This window comes from Zonotrichia albicollis, chromosome 1 (assembly GCF_047830755.1).
Source record: "Zonotrichia albicollis isolate bZonAlb1 chromosome 1, bZonAlb1.hap1, whole genome shotgun sequence".
Classification (NCBI taxonomy): Eukaryota; Metazoa; Chordata; class Aves; order Passeriformes; family Passerellidae; genus Zonotrichia; species Zonotrichia albicollis.
In genome coordinates, this window is record NC_133819.1 from 43474460 (window position 1) to 43495574 (window position 21115).

At 38.9% G+C, this 21115-nt stretch overlaps 1 protein-coding gene across 1 annotated transcript in view; it reads right to left on the reverse strand.

The window, feature by feature from the left end:
• MRPL3 (mitochondrial ribosomal protein L3) overlaps positions 1–17165 on the reverse strand; it is a 28620-nt gene extending 11455 nt beyond the window's left edge. Inside the window, exons 1-6 of the mRNA XM_005481002.3 lie at positions 16789–17165; positions 14801–14979; positions 13889–13980; positions 13012–13110; positions 8885–8984; positions 6948–7008 (exon numbers count right to left, since the gene is read on the reverse strand). Coding sequence (XP_005481059.3) covers positions 6948–7008; positions 8885–8984; positions 13012–13110; positions 13889–13980; positions 14801–14979; positions 16789–16868 — 611 coding nt within the window. The 5' untranslated portion in view covers positions 16869–17165. The remainder of the gene's footprint in view (positions 1–6947; positions 7009–8884; positions 8985–13011; positions 13111–13888; positions 13981–14800; positions 14980–16788) is intronic.
• Positions 17166–21115: the final 3950 nt, after the last annotated feature.

Consider the following 21115-nt stretch of genomic DNA (forward strand, 5'->3'; position numbering starts at 1 on the left):
ACAAACTCATCTCTTGAGAGCAGCTTTGGGTATAATGACATGTAATTCCCTTGATCTGTACTCATCCAACAAATAAGCTCTAAAACACAATATCAAATAAAATGTATTTTCAGAGTCCATGTCCTTCATCTTTGAGCCACATGACAGCATTACTGGCTTTGGAATTCTCTATTTACTGCAAGAACAGATTCAATAGGGAAAATCACCACTGCACAAAGGAAAAGCTGAATTAAGTGTGTGCTAAACCGGCATTATCTGTGTACAAAAGCAGAAGTCTGACCACAGTGTTTATGGCTGCACTGATTATTAAATTTAACCTGAAATTGTCTCCGTTGGTCAGAGCATGGTGCTCGTGATGCCAAGGTTGTGGGTTCCACCCCTGTTAGGGCCTTTCATTTAAAGAGTTGGAGCCTGTGATCCTTGTGGATCCCTTCCAACTTTGAATATCCTGTGATTCTATGATTTTGAACAAGAATCCTTTTCCTCTGATTTTCAAAAATCCTTTCTCAGCAAAAATATATATGCACTTTGCATCTAAAATAAAACTGGGTATGAGCACACTCTATGCAGGAACTGCACTTGGCTGACTCCCTGCTCAGCACTGCCATGAAAAACTAGGGAACGCACAAACACAGAAAACACCAACATTAATGAAAAGTAGATTCTTTCCTCTTCCCACTTGATTCAACTCTCCTGTAACTGCCGTCCTGGTTATCTTGAACACATCAAACCACAGTCAAAAATAGCCATCAAGATAAAGCTACAGAATTATAAGGCAACATGAGCTATGCAGCCACAATGTCTGTCTCCTGGTCTTCCCCTTCCCTGCTCAGAACCTAGGGGACAAGCCCAGTTAAATCTGGCAAAGAAACATGTGTAATTGTTTGAATAAAGAAGTTACTGGTTAGAAGCTCCTGAGTATTTTTTGCTCCTTACCTAGAGCTAAGGAAAAGCTAAAACTTGATTAAAGCAGTGATATCTTCCTTTGATCTGCCAGCTGACTGGTCATGCAAGTGGCTGTCACCAGCAAGACAAGCCCTTCCAGGCCAGCAGACAGTAGTGGGACATGAAGATATGAAGGGGGTTGGGGTCATGAGAGGAAGTTGAATGAAGGCACCTGCAGGAGGGACAATCTGGGTTATCTGGGATTAGGAACACAAGACAGGAATCCAAAGGATGCAAGGCTTTGTAACACCACTTTCTAATAGAATCAGCTTACTTTAAAAGCCTGCAGGAGTAAACAGCAATAGTAGTAAAAAACAGGTTGAAAAATACACTTTAAGAGAGGCTCTAAACTTGTGTTTTTCTGTTTTCATACTGCTAGGGAGCAGTAACTATGAAATACATGCAGAAACTAAGCTATAGGAAAACTCATATCTGTTCTGCCAAAATGACATTTTTTTTCTTTTAAACTACCTATTACTGGCCATGTTTTCCAAGCAGATTACTTCTGGCATCTCTAGCTGGAAGATGGACTTAGCAAAGTCTCCAAAACCAACTGCAAGTGGGTTGCAGGTGTGCAGTCAACAGAGCGAGCAGATAAATTCTCTCTTTAAATGATGGGGCATGATAAATTCTTTAGCTGCAGAAATGCCCTTGCAATTCAGAGAAAACCATACAACCATAGAAAGGTACCATTTCAAAAGTAAACACTACTGTCAAACTTAGCCAAGAAGAATAAATCTGATGTCATGAAATCACTTCAATATTTCATTCTACTTACTTATTTTTTAACATGAACAATTTAGAATACTGTCAGTTGTGCTAAAAAATTTTAAAACATAAATACTTCATATATGCAAGAGATGTATTTTTTAAATAGAGTTTAGTACATCAAATATGATAAGATAACTTAAAAAAAGTGATTCTATTACAAGATAGAGTGATTAGTGTTAAATGATTCATGCAATAGAGAATACTCAGTTGCTTCTTGGTCCTTCTAATTACACATGTATTTTCTGTGAACAAAGACTCAGATTTTACAACATTGAAGCCTTAGGAACTTTACAGAAAGTCTGATCAGACTGAAAAAAAGAGTACTCCAGTAAACCTGAAAGTTCTCCTGCATCTGTTGATCTGGAATACAAAAACAAATCTTCAGTCTCTGAAATATTCTGCTTAAAGGCAAGGAAAGATATTGCAATACTGAAATTAAGAGCATTTTATACTTTTTTTTTTTAATTTATAATCTGTATTTTATACTTTTTTATTTTCTTTTTTTTTTTTTTTACTATCTATCAAGGCATTTTCATCATATTAGTTCAATAATGTTTCAGATTAGTTTCATTTTTGACTTGTAAAAATCACTCCATTACCTACAAGGATACTCTACCTTAGAACTTCCTGACATTAATTTCCTATTTAATATGACACAGCCATCATGACTGAAATAATTAAAAAAGAAGCAGCTATAGTTGTTTTTCATTTTGGAGCTTTTTACTTTAAAAAAGAATAAACAATGTCTAATGTTTTTTGTCACACATGTCAAGAGGACAAACAATTTCACTGTGTGTATTTCTTATTTGACTCATGTACTATCTGAAATGAAGCTGGAAATAGAGTAAGAACAGAGTAAGATTATTTAGACTGAATGCAAAGTTTAAAATAAAGTAAGGACCTACTAACATCTGGTTTATAATAAAATTTAGAACTGGTAAACTAGGCAGTTAGCAGCTCAGGCAATATACCACAAGCATTCTAAAGAACAGTGTTTTTGCAGCCTAAGTTGATGTGAATAAGATCTGTTTTCAGACAAGTGGTGGATTTCTCCGCTATATGAAAAAAAATATAATGAGTCCATTTTCTCCAGGATCCACAATTTATCTGTATTTCTAATGCAAACACTTTACATACTTCCAATTGTATGAAATGCAACATGCTTTTGAAACTAATATTTATCTTATATAAACAAGGAAGACAAGTTAAGATGCATGCTGTTCAAGACATATTATGAAAAATCAGAGAAGAGTTTATATGGTGTATTGTACAGTCTTAAACTTTTTATTCTGACAAAAATAATGAATATTATGCAAATTATATTCTTATCCATTTCTGAACAGACACCAGGTGTCAGCTACTAATATCATTCATTTAATTTCAAATTGTTTAACTGCCCTCTTTGCCCTCCTTAAAAATTACTACATGTGAACACATTCAGCAAGGATCACCAATAAAAGAAAAGTAATTATTCAAACTTTAACTAAGCCAGCTGAAATTTTTAAAAAACATTAAGGTCAAAGCAGCATGTTAATCCAGTACTATATATTAATTTAACAGAATAAATTACTAGAATCCACTCAGAAAGAACTGATTTTGCTACAGTATCTGAAATAGGATAACCAAGAACCTATACTGAAGTAGAATGTTTGACATCCTACTTACCCTGTTGTGGAATCATGCTAAGGCATCTTCTACCTGTTGTCTTGGTTTGAATCAAGGGCTATACATCTTTAATGTTCTAACATTAGACACCATATCTGAACACAAAACCCCACACGTATGAGACTTATAAAACTAGATTTGAAATGCAGAATGCCCCTGTTCCTCAACAGATGCAATATAGTGACCTAATTTACTTGGCTTCACTGAGTGAAGCATTACCTGGTTCCCATAAAGTAATCACAGGGAGCAACGATGATACGAAAAACTAGGGCATGCAGGAGTTAAAAGAAAAATAATCTTTCTGCAGAGTTAAAAATAGAGTCTAATTACAGTTGTTCTGGTCTCATCTGCAGGAAAGCAGGTGTTGAGGTCAACCACCTAATTTTGTACAAACCCCCATTTTCCAGATTTGATACAAGAAAAATGCCAGTACGTAATGAGAGAGCTCTCATTTAGAAAGCTATGGGAATTAAGCAACTCTAATTAAGCAACAATTTACTTAGCTAGTAACTCTTCAAATGTAGTTAATTTAAAAGAGCATTATTTCCATGCTGCAGGGGAAAAGTATTCCAACTACTTACTCAGATAACTTTGGGCAAATGGAGAGTTCTGATTCAGGCTAAGATTACACAGCTATTAGAACAAAACTTAAATAAACCATAAACACTCCAGACTCATCACTTTCCAACAAAACTACTGCTGGCTTTTTCTTGGGAGTGACAACATTTCTGATGTTTCTCATCACCCTCACAGTAAAGAATTTCTTCCTAATATCCAATCCAAACCTACGCTCAGTTTGAAGCCATTTGTCCTGTCACCACATGCTTTTGTAAAAGGTCTTTCTCCGTCTTTCTTACAAGCTCCCTTCAGGTACTGGAAGCTGCAATCAGGTCACCCTGAAGCCTTCTCTTCTCCAGGCTGAACAATCCCAATTCCCTTAGCCTTTCCTCATAGGGGAGGTGCTCCATCCCTAGAGGGGACCACAGAGCTGGATGCAGTACTCAAGGTGGGGTCACAGAGCCTGTTAGAGTGGTGTCTCTGGATTTTGTTGTGTGTTTTAGCTCTGAGCTTAGCAGGGCTAAACTTAAGGATTGAGCTTTTAAATTACTGAAAATAAGTACTAAGGAAAATATTTCATCACTACAGAAGATGGACAGCATGCAGACACACTGCCTAGTCTCAGTGCTCTAAAAGCCACTCATACCATGCTGAACAATTTTGAGGTTTGAAACAAAAACAAAGTGCAAACATAAATCTTTAACTGAACCCTCTCATTCCTGTAAAAGTGTTTTTCTTTACAGAGGTATAAATGAATCAAAACATTTCAAAAGACTTTGACAAAAAACATTTGCAAGGAAGATTAAAAGAAGACAGTCATAAAAACCAAATTTTGGTAACCAAATGAAGAGGCTAACCCAAGACTTCTGAAATGAAATTTGAAGTTTGCTTATATATAAGGAGCATATTTTTATTTGCATTTTGGGAGAAGGAAGCATACAAAAGGATATTCTGCTCATCTGAACAATTCAAAGTTGGTAAAAGATTAAAATATCCTTTATATCCCACTATATTATCTCCTCATTGAGGTGACATTTGTTTTCTTTCTTTCCTTTTTAAAGGACTTATTACAATTAATCATGCTACTATCAACAGCACTGCTATTTTCATCCACATGATTTCTAACACTGTACACTCTGGAGTTTCCTCCAATTAAAGCAATTACTGTCAAACTCAAAAATGTAAAATATATATTTATGCAAATGTATTTCTAAAAAGTTTTACTTGACAGCATGTCTTAGGAATATCTGTTTTTCAAGTCCATAAGGGTTTGAAACAGAAAGACCCACGTCCTCCCTCCAAGTCCTTCCCCAGGTTGGATGGGACTTTGCTGGATGAAATTGCATGGAAAAAAACAAAAGAATAGAAGAAAAACTGAAATGTAGTAATATAACTTAATTCTTGCCCAGGAGGTAAGGAAACATGATAAATGAAGCATTCCAAAGAAGCAGAAATCAGAATGTGAGAGAGCTACAGAAAAAGGTTAAAAAATTTTGATATAGAAAGACTGGAATAATTAGAGAATCACACTGACAGAAAACCCATTGCACCTTTCTCTTTAGCTAAAGAACATTTCCTTCATGTTTACAGAAGGATTACAAGAAATATGCTACCAAATCAGCAGTACAAACATACACCTAATTTCTGAAATGGGATCATACAAATATCTAGAGAAAACATATTAGAAATACTGAACTGTATTTCTAATGGATGGATTCACTGAACAGGACCAAGAACCCAGCCCATTTTTAGCTTGCTAGTATTTTCAAATAATAAAAGGAAGACACTAAAATCAATAACCTGCAGCTGTTTACCAACATCTTCTACACTGCTAAAAATGCCTTTCCTAGTTCTTGGAAAAGCTCCTGGAAAAGCAAAGCTTTTCTGAATTAACAAAGGCTGACACTTAATCTCCATTAAATGACTGTATTCCAAATGATCATGTGCCTTGTTTTGCAAACAAGCTATGGTCCCTTACAGGACGCTCACTGCATGCAATTTACAAGTAGAATGAATAATATGCCAGATCTAAGTGTATAAGAAAGTCTGACATGGAAAAAATACTAATTCCAGTCAATTCCTTAAATTTTTTTTCTCAATAGACTGCTCACAAATGCAGTGAGGTGTAGTTCTATTACAACTGCACACTCAGCTCTGTTGATAAGGTCAGTTTCCCCATATATACAAAATCCTGTGAACTGCATTGGACATTTATAGGTATTACACCCTACATGTGAGACAACTGCAGCTGGGTACCATCTCCATTGCAGAGAAAATAAAACATATAATGGCAAATGTTATCTTTGTATCACGACACTGAATTATGCAGACAGGAGCTCTCTTGGTCAGGGGAAATCACAGATGTACAACAAGAGCCAGGACGAGTCTTTGCCACAGGATGCCAGTTTTTCTTTTGAACACCCCCTATTACTTGAGCTCTCATTTGGCATTCACAGCAGTCTGGGAGGAAATTATTCCTCCCACACTAAAGTAAAAGATCTTTAGCCACTGCTGGCAAGGACGTGAGCTGGAATGCAAGAGAAAACAAACAAAAAAATCTGACAGCTCTGCTGTACTGCTAAATGTATTCACTACCTTTTTACTATCCTATCAGTCTGCATATCTCTTCCCATCTCTTCACCAAATTAAAATTAAGCAGTCTTTTTGGGAACCAATACCTTTAAGCATTTTTACATACTAGAGATACTGTAATAAAGTATCTCCTTGCCCATGCTAATCATAAGCATGTGAGAGACAATACAGGCAGACCTCAGCCTCAATAGTATCAACAGTCCAGCTGCCTTGTTCAAAAGCAAGAGGAAGCCTCATCCAGAAACAGAACTTGATCTTTTTAACCCAATGAGTGAATGGACGCCAATCTCCTGTCACTACTGTTGCAATTGTATTTCAGCTTTTGTCAGCCACGGGTTCAAGCCAGATTAGAGGGAAAAAAAGTTAGCAAGGTTCTTTAGAGAGATTTAAGGCACGATGTATCCTCAGGCACCTACGTTTTTGCAGTGACATCCACAAACTGCCCGGGGCGGAAGTGAGCGGCATACAAAGGAGTACCTGCAGGAGAAAGGGAGAGATCATGTTCAACTTAGTGCTGAAATCCTCAAACCACTACCCAGCCATCATCCTCCAGGGCAGCTTACAGTCACAGAACTTGTTATTTACATCTTATTTGTTCTTCTTTATCAACCTCACTGACTGAAATAGATGCTTTGTGTTTACTGTTTAAGCACACATCTTAGGATATAATCCAATTTCAGACTGGCAGGAAGGGTCAAGGCTTTACTCAGATACATTGCCCTTCATACACTGCCAAAGTCCAAAGTGCCTAATTAGCTAAGATTCATAATACATATGCTTAGCAAGAAAACAGAATATGCTGCACTTAGAACTACTAGCACTTCACAAGGTGGAGAGTTCAAAAAAAAAAAATTAAACCAAAAAACCAAACAAACCACAATGCCCCCCATTTATTATAAAAAATGGGGTTAATAAAAAAGGAAATTTTGCAACACTTTCTCTATGAAGACACAGTGTTTCCAAACTGAAGTCTGTGGTAAAAGTACAGCTTCCTCCAGTGAGGAATTGTCTATATGCTGACCTTTAGCAGAAACAGTGGCACTGTAGGTCAGTGACATCACCCATCTCACTGTAATTACAGAAATTCCTTAAGTACCTGCAATATCAAAATATTAATTTCTGATTTGTTTTGTCTTCAGTGATTTTTTTTATTCAAGCGCAAATATTCTTTCATTAGGAGCTTAAAAAAAGCCAACAAGGCAAAACTGGTAACTTAGTTCATCTTAAATGAACTTTAATCTGAAGACTCATGTGGCTGCATATTTCAGTTTGCAGTCTGTTATATATCCATTAAAAAAATGAAATTTTAATAGCTTAATGTCTTTTCAATTGCTTCCATGCTTTCTAAAATCTGTATGAATGCAAATTGAAATTATGTAAACCTCTCATAAGTCTCAAGTATAAAAACTTTTATATTATTTCATGTTATATTTACATAATCCACACATTTGGATAAGTGCCAACTGACACAAAATCATGCACATAAAGGATGTTATGTACAAAATGCACACACTGCCAAACCAGTTTATCAAAAACTTGCAATTCTGCTTTATCTCAAACTATTGCTTCCATTTATCAGTCCAGACTTCCTCATCATGTCAGATTTGATTTTTATCAGTTACTGCAGTCTTAAATAGGTCTTGCAAAAAGCTCCACTAATGGCAAAGAAGATGCAATACATGAGAATTTCCTACCCTATATAATTCTTCAGAAAACACCTGTAACAGCCAAAAACCACAAAACAAACGCAACCTAAATACACTACCTTATAAAACCTCAGAAATGTTAAACTTTTCATTTGATCACCAAACTTCCAATACTGATTTTTAGTGAGAATGTTTGTTATAAACATGATTCAGTGTGTTTTACTTTGCAAGCCATAAACCAGAAAAAGCAGACTTTGTCCTACTTTTGACTGCAGCAAGAAGAAGCAAAACTCAAACTGTTATTTCAGGGTCCTGAGAATCATTACCACAAAACTGTGTCCCTCTCATAAGGATAAACACAGAACTTCCTGTAACTATATCCATATTTATGCTCAATAAGCGAGTCAAGGTTACAGACATTTACTTCTTAACTTAATGTTCAGAGTAAATTTGGATTGGATTTATTTTCTCATAGGTGTAAACATAGCATCCTGGAAAAAGTAAAAATCCTACATCTCATCAACTAAAAAGTAAAACCCATCTTCTGATTTTCCCTATGCAAAAAGTTTGCTTGTGCTTAATGACAAAGAATTCAGCACTTTCTATAAAAAACAACACTGAAATACACATCATAACTTCATTTAGGTCTACAAGTGGCAGATGCTAAATGACTATGCACATCATACTCAGCAGCTCAAAAAAATTACCTGGCTTAATTATGGCATCATCTGTTACATTAAATGTTGTAACTTTCTGCTTCCGTGGCACTCCAGCTTCTCTAAAAATTTCATGTGCAGACTCTGGTTTCTGCAACAAAAAGCAGCCATAAAAAAAAAGTCATCTTAAAATACCCAAGAATCAACTTAGCACAGAAAACTATTACAGACTGTCAACATCACTCGGAGAAACAGATACATCATACTAAAATTTTATCTTCAGGCTTGCATTTTATCTCTACATAAAGTTTATTTAAAAATAAATAAATGTTTGCCTTTTATTTTCTGTCAAGTAGTTACCCTACAGCTACCTAATATAAACCAGAGATATATGAGGATATTGAAAATCTGAAGAGGGAAACTAATCATTTAGAATGTAGATGACAGATGCTACTTTTTTTTTTTTATGGCTTACAAGGAGTTTTGTAGTAATTTAGAAGTAGTTTCTCTTTTTCAAAGCTTCTGATGACTTAGTTCCACATCAAATGATAAATGTAATTTATTTAACTAACAAAGCCATAGAAAAAAATTCTTGTCTTGCAGAAACTTCCAGAAATGCTTAAATTTCCACAGAAGAAAATTTTGAGTCTCTGGGCAAAAAAAAGAAAAATTAGTAACAACGAGTTTATGATCCACGTATTTTTAAGATATAACAAGTACACTCAGTGTCAAAACACTGCTGACCTACTAAAGCAGAGATTTTGCTTTCAGATGAGTCTGACACATTTTAGAGTATTTGAAATTATTCTCAGCTGTTTTAAGCAAGACATCTCACAGAACAGCAGACCACTGAGACAAAATCAAGCAACAGAAACAGTGATGCAGGAAAATTGCGGCCACAGGAAAAAAAAAAAAAAAGGAGATGCAGGTGATTTTCCTTCAAATGGCTTCTGGTAGAAAGCAATTTAAGCATCTAACAATATGTCACACTTGGATAATCTCATCTCTGAGGTCTGCTTCTCAAAACTCCTGTGCAGTTCCCTCTCTCAAAAATTATTTTGTGTATTTTAAGAGCAAGTAATGTGGACAACTATAAAAATGTTACTTAGTGTACTTGAAAACAGTTTTGAAAATCTGCATGTTGTCCTTTCTTTTGTTTTTGAACATTTGTTGGAAAGTGTTAGAACAGAGGAAATTTTATGAAGAATGAGGAAGCAAGATGATGAAGATCTATGATTTAGAAAAAAACCCAGAAATTTTAAGTTTATGAATCTGTCTTTGAGAGTGAAAAATGTTTCCCAAGACATTTCTTAACTTGAGGTCACAGTACAAAATACTTCAAATACCTTTAAAAAAACAGAATCAACTACATACAAAACCTCTCCTAAGACCACAAATATTTGAGGGATCAGTGAAGCACCTGTTTTAATCTGCAGAAATATATGTATGAATGAAAAATAAAAGATGTGGAATTCCAACTAAGTGCCTGTATATCAGTCCTTTATTTGCAGTTATGTAAAACTGATGCCTTAAGCTACAGCAAGGGGAGCCCTGTGCTCACCAGGGGGGGCTGGAAAGAGAAACCACAGCTGAAGAAGAGTATGGTGAAGTCAAAGGGTAAAATTCACTTGTATCTCAAGAGTCCTACTCTAGGCTGTAGCCTTGCACTGTTCCACTGTAACAGCACTTCCTCTTCAAACAGCCAAGGCAGAGATGTATTTTTACAAACAAAACACTTCAGTCTTTACAAACCCTTCCAAAAAGGCAATATTGAACAGGAGAACACAGTGAATTCTCAGATGTTCCTTATTTTTAAAAACACCAACAATACCTTCCAGTATTAATGGAAAATTATGGATATGCCCTCACTTAAAGGAAGCATATAAAATATTTTTGACAAAAAAAAGTCTGAGCATTGACAGAACTTACTTTTGAGCACAACTGTGCATTAAAAATCATGAAAAATCTGTTCACTTATAACAGAGTGACATACATCAAACTGAAAAGGAAAAATGAATCTTGCTAAAAATGCAATACCCCTCATCAGTTTTAAAGCAATGTGACACTCCAAAGAAATGCAGGAAATTCTTTGTTAGAAAAATTACTGAAGGAATCGTTTGATTGAACTCATTAAAAACCAGTAGATGTGAGGAATCTGAGAAAGACAGATGTTCCTATGAGGAATTAACAAAAGAGAAATGGCTTATGCTAAAACAAGACAGTAACACTCAGCTTTCTTTTATATCTCACTTCTGATACTTCTGAGAGAAAAGAAACATATAAAAAGGCTGATAAACACAGGAAAACAATGATCCAAATTTGCAGCTACACCACAGAAATACATCACTTCTTAGCACCTTAACAAGTAAATCTGCCCAGAATCAGCATGCCAAATTCTTCCTCCGGAATTATCTAGTTTATACAATGATGATGTCAAAAATAATAATACAGAGCTCAGTATAATAATAATAATAATAATAATAATAATAATAATAATAATAATAATAATAATAATAATAATACAAAGCTCAGTCTCAGGCCAGGACCTCACCAAAGACTGCTCAAAGAATATTTAAATAATTTATTTATTAAAATGAGTCTAAGTTCAAACAAATTAACAGATACTAACTTGGGAAAAGTTATACCCAAAGAAAGTCTTGAACATAACTCACATTACTAAAAAGTCCTTGAGTTGACATTTTCCATAGTTCTGCTTTGAAGAAATTTTCATAGGGGCTGTTTAAAAAGAAGTTTTCTTCATACTTCGTTACTTCTGGCATGTTTTTACTCTGACAACATACTGGATTTACAGGTAACATCATCTTAATGAAAAGATTAAGGAGTCTAATGGGCAAAATACAACTTGAAAACATTATTCCCATGACTCTTGCATGTCTTAGACCAAAGTAAGAGGAAAGAAAAAAACACAGCTGTCATTTTGCCTGGAAAATGTCATACTTGGAAGGTGTAAATGGACTGAAGTGGCAGAATAGACACCTGAAGAGTAGAAGCTGTGCTAGTCAAACATGGCATAAACCAACTGAATAAATGAATGGTACCTTGAAGTATAAGCCTGTTCAAAATCAGCAGAATATACAAAAAAAGCCAACAGATCTATCAAATGAAAAAAGGTCCTTCTCTTACCTCCACTAAAGCAGAAACAAGTACACAGAATAATTCTGAGGCCCTGGGATAACCATCTGTTTGAAAAATGGAAATTTATGCCCACAAAAATCCATGATCATGAACTGAGATAATCTGCTTAGTAGTCATGAGTCCTGGGATTTTTTTACTTGCCCAAATCAGACAAATGAATGTCAGCATACTGCAAGAATTGAAAAATTATATTTTACAGAAATAATGCATCACAGAAACATCCTTTGAGGGAATGCTTCGTTCCTGCTTGATCTATAACTCATCCTGGGGAATGACAGCTCTGCCAGACAACCTCAGCCACTGGAGATATCTGGGAATTCCACATAAAGCAACTGGGATGTCTAAATAAGTGAGTGGCTTTGATATGGCTTACAAAGTCATATGGTGAGTTGAGGAGTTACAATCATGAAGCTATCTTCTTGAAAAGGGAAGTCTTAAAGTTACTTACCAGCAGAACTACAGGCAAACTAAACAATGTCAACAGACCTGGGGAAAAATTAGAACTATAGCTAAAAATTAGAACTATAGCTAAAAGAGCACTTAGTGCTCTGGCTTTCTCTTTACAGAAGAGTAAGCCAGAGCACTAAGTTGTAAACAAGTGATGGAACTGACTAAGTTTACAACAGGCTCCTGAAGTGTGTTAGTATAAAAGTGAAGTATCTTGCAGTCCTCAGCTCAACTGCTTGTACCCAGTCACAAAGAACACACATTTTTCCACTGCTAGTGGTCCTTCAAATGCTTTCACCAGCATGGGACACTGCACATCAAAGCAAATTCCTAAACCCATAGCTTTCCTAGAAAATTAACAGGTAAAACTTTCAGAAAGTTCTTCTTGCTATTCTCTTAGCCAAGAATTTACACTCACTTTAGGAAATTACAAAGGTGAACGTGACAAAAGATCAATTACAAAGCACGCTTGTATGCCAAGAAATCTTTTAGAGAAGTCTACTTCTGCTACTTTTGTAGTGTAATCACAACAGAAACAACTATTCCAACAGTGACGCCCAAAGTGCTTCACTTACAGAAAAAGGAGATACATTTTTGCCTCCAACAAGCAGCTTAGCTGTTTTTCCACCCGACTCTTCCTTTGAAACATATCTTAAGACATGGCAATCTTGGACCTAGAGAAAAGAAAATGTGTTCATCTGAGCATAAGCAGATACATTAAGACAACAAAACAGCAAAGTGAGTCTCTGTTTTCATAACAGAAGATACAGTCTAAAAGTAAGACAGTGTGTTGTGATTTTACCACTGACATTGCTTTTCCAGTGAACTGAAGGCTTACTTCAGAAAAACAAAATTAGTAGAATGCAAACTGATTTCATAAATGCTCTAGAAATTATAATCATCTTTTTCACACAAGGTCTGCAAAATCCCTATTGTAAGCATTCACAGCACACAAGCAGAGCCCCCATTTTAGACTCCTGCTGCCTTGCCCTGTAAACCTGATGGCCTTCACAGCAGTGGCTCCTCTTGTGGCAGCAGCCACTCAGCAAAAGGCTTCATCACAAGAGCAGCTGCCAGAGAATATGAAGAAGCAGCTTCAGGGCTACAAGGGCACAGAAACCAAGGTGAAAGTAACCCAAACATGCCCACAGGTGGAAAAAGAAAAGAATTGAAGTGGGATAGTTAACCCCAGCTTTGTTGCATCACCTAGGTAACACCACTCACAGCGCTGCAGCACCTGAATAGCTGAGGCAGCAGGGCAGAGCACTCCTAGAAAGTATGGATGGATATAAACAGAATGGGCGTGGTGTACTGTACAGGACTGAAAGAAATCTTTGCTTTCTTTCAGGATTTCCTACTCTGTACAAGTAGTAAGTTTCACTTTTCCTTGAAACAGCTGCTTTACAAACTGAATACATTACAGGGGATTAAATTCATTATGGTTTAATTCACCTTAAGTAATGTGACAGCATGTTTTTCTCCTGATTTGGTCCATATTGGCATCATTCCCAGTTTTACTGCAACAACACCAACTCTGATGGAATCTGTGAATCAAAACAGAACATGGATGCACCTTTACACTTAATAATAGAAAGAGTTCAAACAATAATCTGCAAAATCCCATGAATTCTGATCTCTCCTAAGGAGGTGAAGGAAAGAAAACATCACTAAATCCTTGCAGGTGGGCTGGGGGTTTTTAACCCCACCAGCAGTAAAGTTTTATCTGTTTCAGTTGTGTTTGATAAAAAATGCAACTACTTTTGGTTTGTTTTTCTTTTTCAAAACACAATGCCCATGTATTAGAGCTAAACTAACTATTGAAAAGTTTGCTGTAGGAGGTCCTTCCCACCCCAGTCTTTGCAATGGCAACCTGTCAAGTATGCCATACAAATTATGCGACCCTTTTAAAAGTTCAAAAACTTAATTCTGTGTTCTAGTCCATAAGAAATTCTAATCACAGACCAGAAGCGGGATGCATTATATTTCACTTTTTCTTCACCACCCAGCAATATTCACAAAAGCATTTTCAAGTTCATACACTTTATACTCTAAGGAGACTTTTTTGAATTCTTAATTTATTATCTTGTCGTAGAGCAGTGGGATGGGCCAAGAGCTGGACTAAAAACTATCCTTAAGAACCTAAAGGTCTTTAGAGGTTCTTAACATCTTGTAATATTTTAAATGCTTTTTAGAGAACTGATGTATTACATTTACTTAGCTACCAGGGGATTTATTGAGTGATTGATGTGAAAGCCAAAAGGAGAATACCTCACAAGACACAATCCTGATGTTACTGAATTCAACAACACTACAACAGTATTAATTTCAGCATGAACAGGTATTTCAGAAGAGATACTTCCTCACCTGGTGTCCACTTATTCAGTGGCCATGGCTCATCTTTCAGAGGGCACAGCTTGCTGGCTGTCTGAGCTTTGTACTCCTCTGCAGTTATCTTCTTGAGGAACTCCACATTCTCCTCAGAAAGATGCTCGTGCCACCATGTTGAACTGTTGATGTGTCTGACTACAAAGCCCAGCTGACCCCTTTCCAGAGGTGGGAAATGGTTTTGAGCGTCTTATCAGTACAAAAAGTATATATAACATATTCATAACATGTATTTTACATCAAATTTATAAAACACCTAATTATCTGCCATTTGACTAAATATTCTGAATTATACCAAAGGGGAGCAAGCAACAACAAACCAACCAACCAACCAACCACTCCTTTTAAGATAAAAACCCCAGCTAGATCCATGAACAAAGAGATTACAGTAGTTACTGTTTACCTTAAATTTAGCAAGACTTTTTAAAACAATCTCTTGTGGCATCCTTCTATCCAAGATGGGATGTTATGGCATGGATGGGTGGGCCATCAGCAGAGCAAAAACCTGGCTGGATGATCAGGTGAAGGAGTCACAGCTGATGGTTTGGACTCTACTAGGAGGCCAGTTACAAGCAGAGCTCCCCAAGAATCTATTCAGGAACTTGTCCTGTTCAATATCTTTTTCAGTGGCCTCTGATACAGGGGATGAGTGCACTGTTCTTATGTTTGAAGGGAGCAGAGGATGATGCCCAAGGGGGTCCCTCTGCCAGCCAGAGGGACAAGTCAACAAGGAATCCAGTGAAATCCATAAAGCAGAAATGCACAGTCCCATCCACAAGTGGCATGGAATAATTTGTGAGAAAGCTACTGACAAGGCTGAGGCAGGCCATGTCATGAGGTGCACACCAGGAGAGTGAGAGAAGTGCTAAAAACTGAATAGGGGGATTCAGATTTGCCCTAAGGAAAAAAAATATTCAGCCTGAAGACAATCTAACACTGGCACTGGGGTCTAGAGGCACTGTGCAGATTCTGTCCTTAGAGGCTTTCAAGACCGAAAACCACAAAGCCCTGAGCAACGTGGTCTGACCTCAGGGCTGGTCACACGGTGAGAAAGAACTGGGACCTCAGCTTAGAACTTGGCTCCTCAGCTCCCTTCCAGCCCCAACAACTCTCTGATTCTACAAACACTGCTCAACAGCTCAGTGTCCTGCCATAATGTTATGAGGGCTGAAAAAGGCTTGACTGCTCCCTAATCCTCTGCAACGTCAACAAAAGAGTACTCAATAGTACAGGCAGTGAATGCACAAAGGAGTATTTAATAGTACAGGCAGTGCATGCACGTGGCCAGCGGGCCAAGGTGACCCAAGCACGGCAGGTCACTCGCTCACTTTGCTGCAAAGACGCTTTGGACGCGAACACGCCTGTCCTGCCATAACTCCCACGCAGGCTGGGGCTATTTCTAAGGCTGGAATGCCCCGGCAGTAACCCTGGCACCCCGAACAAAGCTTCCAGGGCTGCCAGCGGCTGCACACGGAGCTCTCTCCAAAGGGCGGCGCCAGGGCCGAGGGAAAAGGGCGGCTCAGGGCCCCTCACCTTCCTGCACCTGAAGGGGGAACTTACTGGAAAGGACGAGGCAAAATTACTTACAAGAGGCTGTAGTGATAGGACGAGGGGGAGTGGGTGCGAACTGAAAGACAGTAGGCTTAGGCTAGATATAAGGAATGAATTCTTTGCTGTGAGGGTGGTGAGGCACTGGAACTGCTGCCCGGAGAAGCTGTGGATGCTTGGCAGCGCTAAAGGCCACGCTGGATGCAGCTGTGAGCAACCTGGTCTAGCAGAAGGCGTCCCTCCCCACAGCAGGGGAGTGTAACTAGATTGCCTTCAAGGTCTCCTCCAACCCAGGCCATTCTACAACCTCGGGGCTGCGACAGGGCCGGAACCACGCTCTGCTCCCCGCTGTTCCTGCCGCTGCTTCTTTCTCTCCCGTCCCCCGGAGCAGCCCCTTCCCCTCCCAGCCGTAGTGCTACCTGTGTCCGGGAACGGGAGCCGGCGCCGCCGCCGCCCAGAGGCGCCCGCCGAGCCGGGCCAGCCGCCCCCAGCCCGCCATGCCGCCACCCCGGCGGAGCCGCAGCCGCCTTCCGGCCCCCCGCGTCCGCCGCTGGAAACCTTCCGTGCTGCCCCGGACACAGAGTTCCGCCCCACGGGCGGCGAGCTCCAGAGTGACAAAAAAACCTCCCGAATCGCCCCAAAATCGTGGGCGTGGGTTGCAGCACCCGTGGCCGATGGAGCTACTCTGACTCGGCGGGGTATACCTCACCCAAGGGCGAGAACGTGCAGAAATAGCCACCGGTCCCTTTCCCCCGCAGCCCTTCCATCCCTACCACGGCTCCTCTGCCTGCGTTGCAGGCGCAAGGCAGTGAAATCCTGGGATTTCAGACACACACGCGTGTCCAAAACGGGAAAATGGCAGCGGCTGATGGGGTATATCGCTGGCAAACACCCCTTAGGCACACCGGGTTGCGGGACAATGGGGTCAAAACCTTCCTGCAGGTGTTGAGCAGGTGCCCTCAGGGGTGTGGGGGTGTCTGGGAAGAAGCGACTCTGCTGTGCCAAACTGCCTCGGGGTGCGGGGCTTAACCACGTCAGGGCTTTGCTTCCATGGAAATGAGCCACAGGGCGAGAGGAAAAGGTCTCAAGTCTTGCCAGAGGCAGTTTAGATCGGATACTGGGGAAATTTCTTCTTGGAAAGGGTGGTTAAGCATTGGAACGGGCTGCCCAGGGAAAGTGGGACCACCCCGTGTGAAAAATGCCTATTTTATGATTGGCTTTTCGCAAATATTAAAATGGATATTATATGTGTTGTGTTAGAAAGTAATGCTGTATTAATTCTCTTAAGTAGTGTGTTAAATATAGTTTTATGTTATAAAAAAATGTTAAAATAGAAACTATGCTATGTAGGATACTTTTTTTAAAGAAAGGACTTGCAGTGAGATAGCAGCCACAGGACACCTAAATCTTTCAGAGAAAGGGAATTTATTGCTCCATTATCAGAAGAAACGAACTTCTTCCCGCCTCGAAGGTACTGTTAGGATTCAGAGGAAGAAGCTGACGGTGACCAGACAGAATTCTGTGTTTGAATGGAATTTATGCATCATGTATGAAGTGTATGAATGTGCAACAGGCTACTGTTTTTAAGGGTTAATCCTTTGTTAACGGGAGTCCTTTTTCGGGCTCGTGCTGCCCAGAAAAAGGTACCCGGACATCCGTAACTCTTTATTTCTATTGTCTCATATTGTCCTAATTCAAATTGTCCAAATTATTATTACTGTAATTGTATTGTTATTTTTATAACCATTTTATTACTATTAAACTTTTAAAATTTTAAAAACAAGTGATTGGCGTTTTTCACACCTGGGAGTGTTCAAAAATACATGTAGAGGTGGCACTTAAGGACGGGTGATGTGATGACCTGGCAATGCTGGGATAAGGGGTGGAATTGATGATCCTAGAGGCCTTTCCCACCCTGAATGATGCCATCCCTCTGTGACTCTGTGCTCCGAGCCAGTGGCTGGGATGTGTGACAGCAATTGAGCAGCAGCATTTATGGGAAGTGTATTTAATAGTGTAGCCAGGGAAAGTTCCTGGTAAAATTAAAATGGGTGGGTCAGGCAGAGGATTCTGGGCAGCCTGACACAGGGATGGTACCTGTGACACTCTGGCTTTGGTGTGGTCTGGCTTTCATCAGTATTCAGGATTGATGCCCTTTTTTTTTTCTTTTTCTGGGCAGGGACCCAGCACAGCTGAGGGTGCACTAGTTAGGATAGCAAAGGGGTATGAACCCAAGATTCCTTTCTGGTTTCAGCAGAAATTCCTTTTTATAAAGACATATGAGCTGTCAGCATGGTCAACTGGAATCTGTCCTTGTTTCTCTTTACCCCACTACTCTATCTTCTCACCCACTTTGGTATGTGCGTGTGGGGGTGTTGCACATGAGGCTTGTAACTGGTATTTTGGTGTTCACACCCAAAACTGTGATCCAGAAACTTACCCGTAGCTTTCACATGCATTCCTTGTCCTGAATTTACTTCTTGTCCTTTTAAGAAGTAGCCACATAGTGTGTCCAAAATGCATCTCCCAAGTTTACAGTCCTACTGACATTCCCTGTCTGAAGCTGGGTAGTCATCTCCACTGTCACAGTGATCACTACATCTTTTTGCTTTCTCCCTGGCATCAAGAACAGCATCAGGGATGCTGCTAAATTTCATACAGATGTATTTTCTAATGGGGTCAATTGGTAGCTTATGCTGCTGCTCTGAGAGAGCTTTATATGAGGAGAAATAAAGGGGTCTAAAAATGATAAAGGTGTTATCTCCCAATTTCTGAGCACTGTGGCAACCCTACAGTGGTGCTAACCCAACCAGAAATCCCCAGGAAGTAGCAAAATTCTATTTCCCTCCATTTTAGAGATCTGCAATCAAGGCACATTGCAAGATCAAGTAACTTGCCAAACCATGGCAGATGTTCCCAGGCAGAAAAGAGGGCTCCCTTGATTCTAGAGAGCCTTGTTGCCACAGCATGATGCTTTTCTCATGTACCATCCTGTACAGCTGAGGTGACACAGGATTTCCTGCACCAGTAACATGGAAGTAATACATGGGGGCACAGATTTCTGAGAGAAAAGTTTCAGTTCTGTACTTTTCCCTGTATTACCATGATGCAAAATCAACCTTGTCGTTGTTTTGTTGTTGGGTTTTTTTAGTTGCATGCAGCTTGTCATGGTGCTAAAGAGTCATGAACTCATCAGGTTTGTGTGTGTAAGGGGGAGTGAGTGTAGCAAGGTGGCTGCAGCTCTGAGTGCAATCAGATGGCAAACTGCCTGCTCTAATCACTTTGGGACAAGAATTCAAGTGCCTGCTGAACACAGCAGTAAAAGGCTTTCTGCACAGCAGTGGAAATGGCTGCTGCTTTTTTTGGAGGAAAGGAAGAGCACCCATTACAAAAAGCTTTCCCAACAGTCTGCCACCTTGGGTAGTCCTTGAAACTTTAGGAAGAGGAAACACCACTTTTGAACTGTCAGCCTTCACAGGAGATGTCACCTGGATTTCACCTGATCCGTTTGGAGGATCTCTCCAGTTTTGCAATGAAATTGGAAAAAATTTCATTGGGAGTGGGAGTGCAGCCGCTGATGGTTTGCAGTGAGTGCTGCAAGCAAACATGCAGCTGGGCTGCATTCATATATCATTCATATAGCTCTGTAATTGCTGAAATTGTCTCTGGTATAGTGCAGCTCCTCAGCTCAGGACTGCAGGTACAAATAAGACCTCTATGTGAAGGACAGGAGGTGCTATAAAGTCTATTTTTCTTGTGGCAAAAATGGCACTTTCCATGAATAAAAAAAAAAACAACAAAACAAAACATGAGAAGTGTAAACTTATCCTAGGAATCTTTCAGCTCATCCTCCCCAAAAAACACCCCAAAAACAAACAAACAAAAAAACCCAATGAAAACCCAAAACCAACCAAAAACAAACAAACAAAAAGTAGAACACTATATTGTTCATCATGGTAAAATCTTTGTATGGAGAAGTTTTACCTTAGAGTAATAAGCATTTAGCAGTGTACTTACTAGTGCTTTTCTCAGATCTCTTGCAGACTTAGTTTCCCCTACAAACTAAAAATCCAACTCATCCCAGTATCTGGCTCAAGAATTATAGATATTGTAGTTTGGGCTAATAGGAGGTTTTTGTGACATTTTTTGTGTTTTTGAATTGGATTTGAGATAAAAAGGAAGGCAGGGTTGTACTTGGCAGAGAATATATTTTAGATCATTGGTTATCTCAGAAGGACAAGATGTAATTTATTTTAAAGCACTTTTCAGAATTTAAAATGATCCATCAAAAGGCAGTTGAAGTTAAAATTTGCATTAAAAATTCTGCAGGAGAAATAGATGGCAGTTCAGCCTAAAGGCAGAATGGTCTTGCTAAAACCTTAAGTAGATAAAACAGGAGAAAAAATTCCCATTTCAGAGATATATTCATATATTTAATGAGGTTACCCTGCACAAAGTCCACAGTATTTTATTGCAGAGAGTAGCTTGGAGCAATGAAAATAACATTCAATGCCTCATTAGAAAGCCTTTACCATATGGCCAGTTTTTTCTTCTGTGCATCCTACACCAACTCACCACACTGTTATGTGTTTGTCTTACATTCTGAGATCTGTACATTCTGAAGGCGATTTCCAATTGATTTTTCAATACCATGAAGGTATCTTTCCAAGTACTTGAGGGCTGCTACAGAATTGCTGACTTATATCAACCACTGATAATGATTTGTTTTTAAGTAAGAGCATTTAT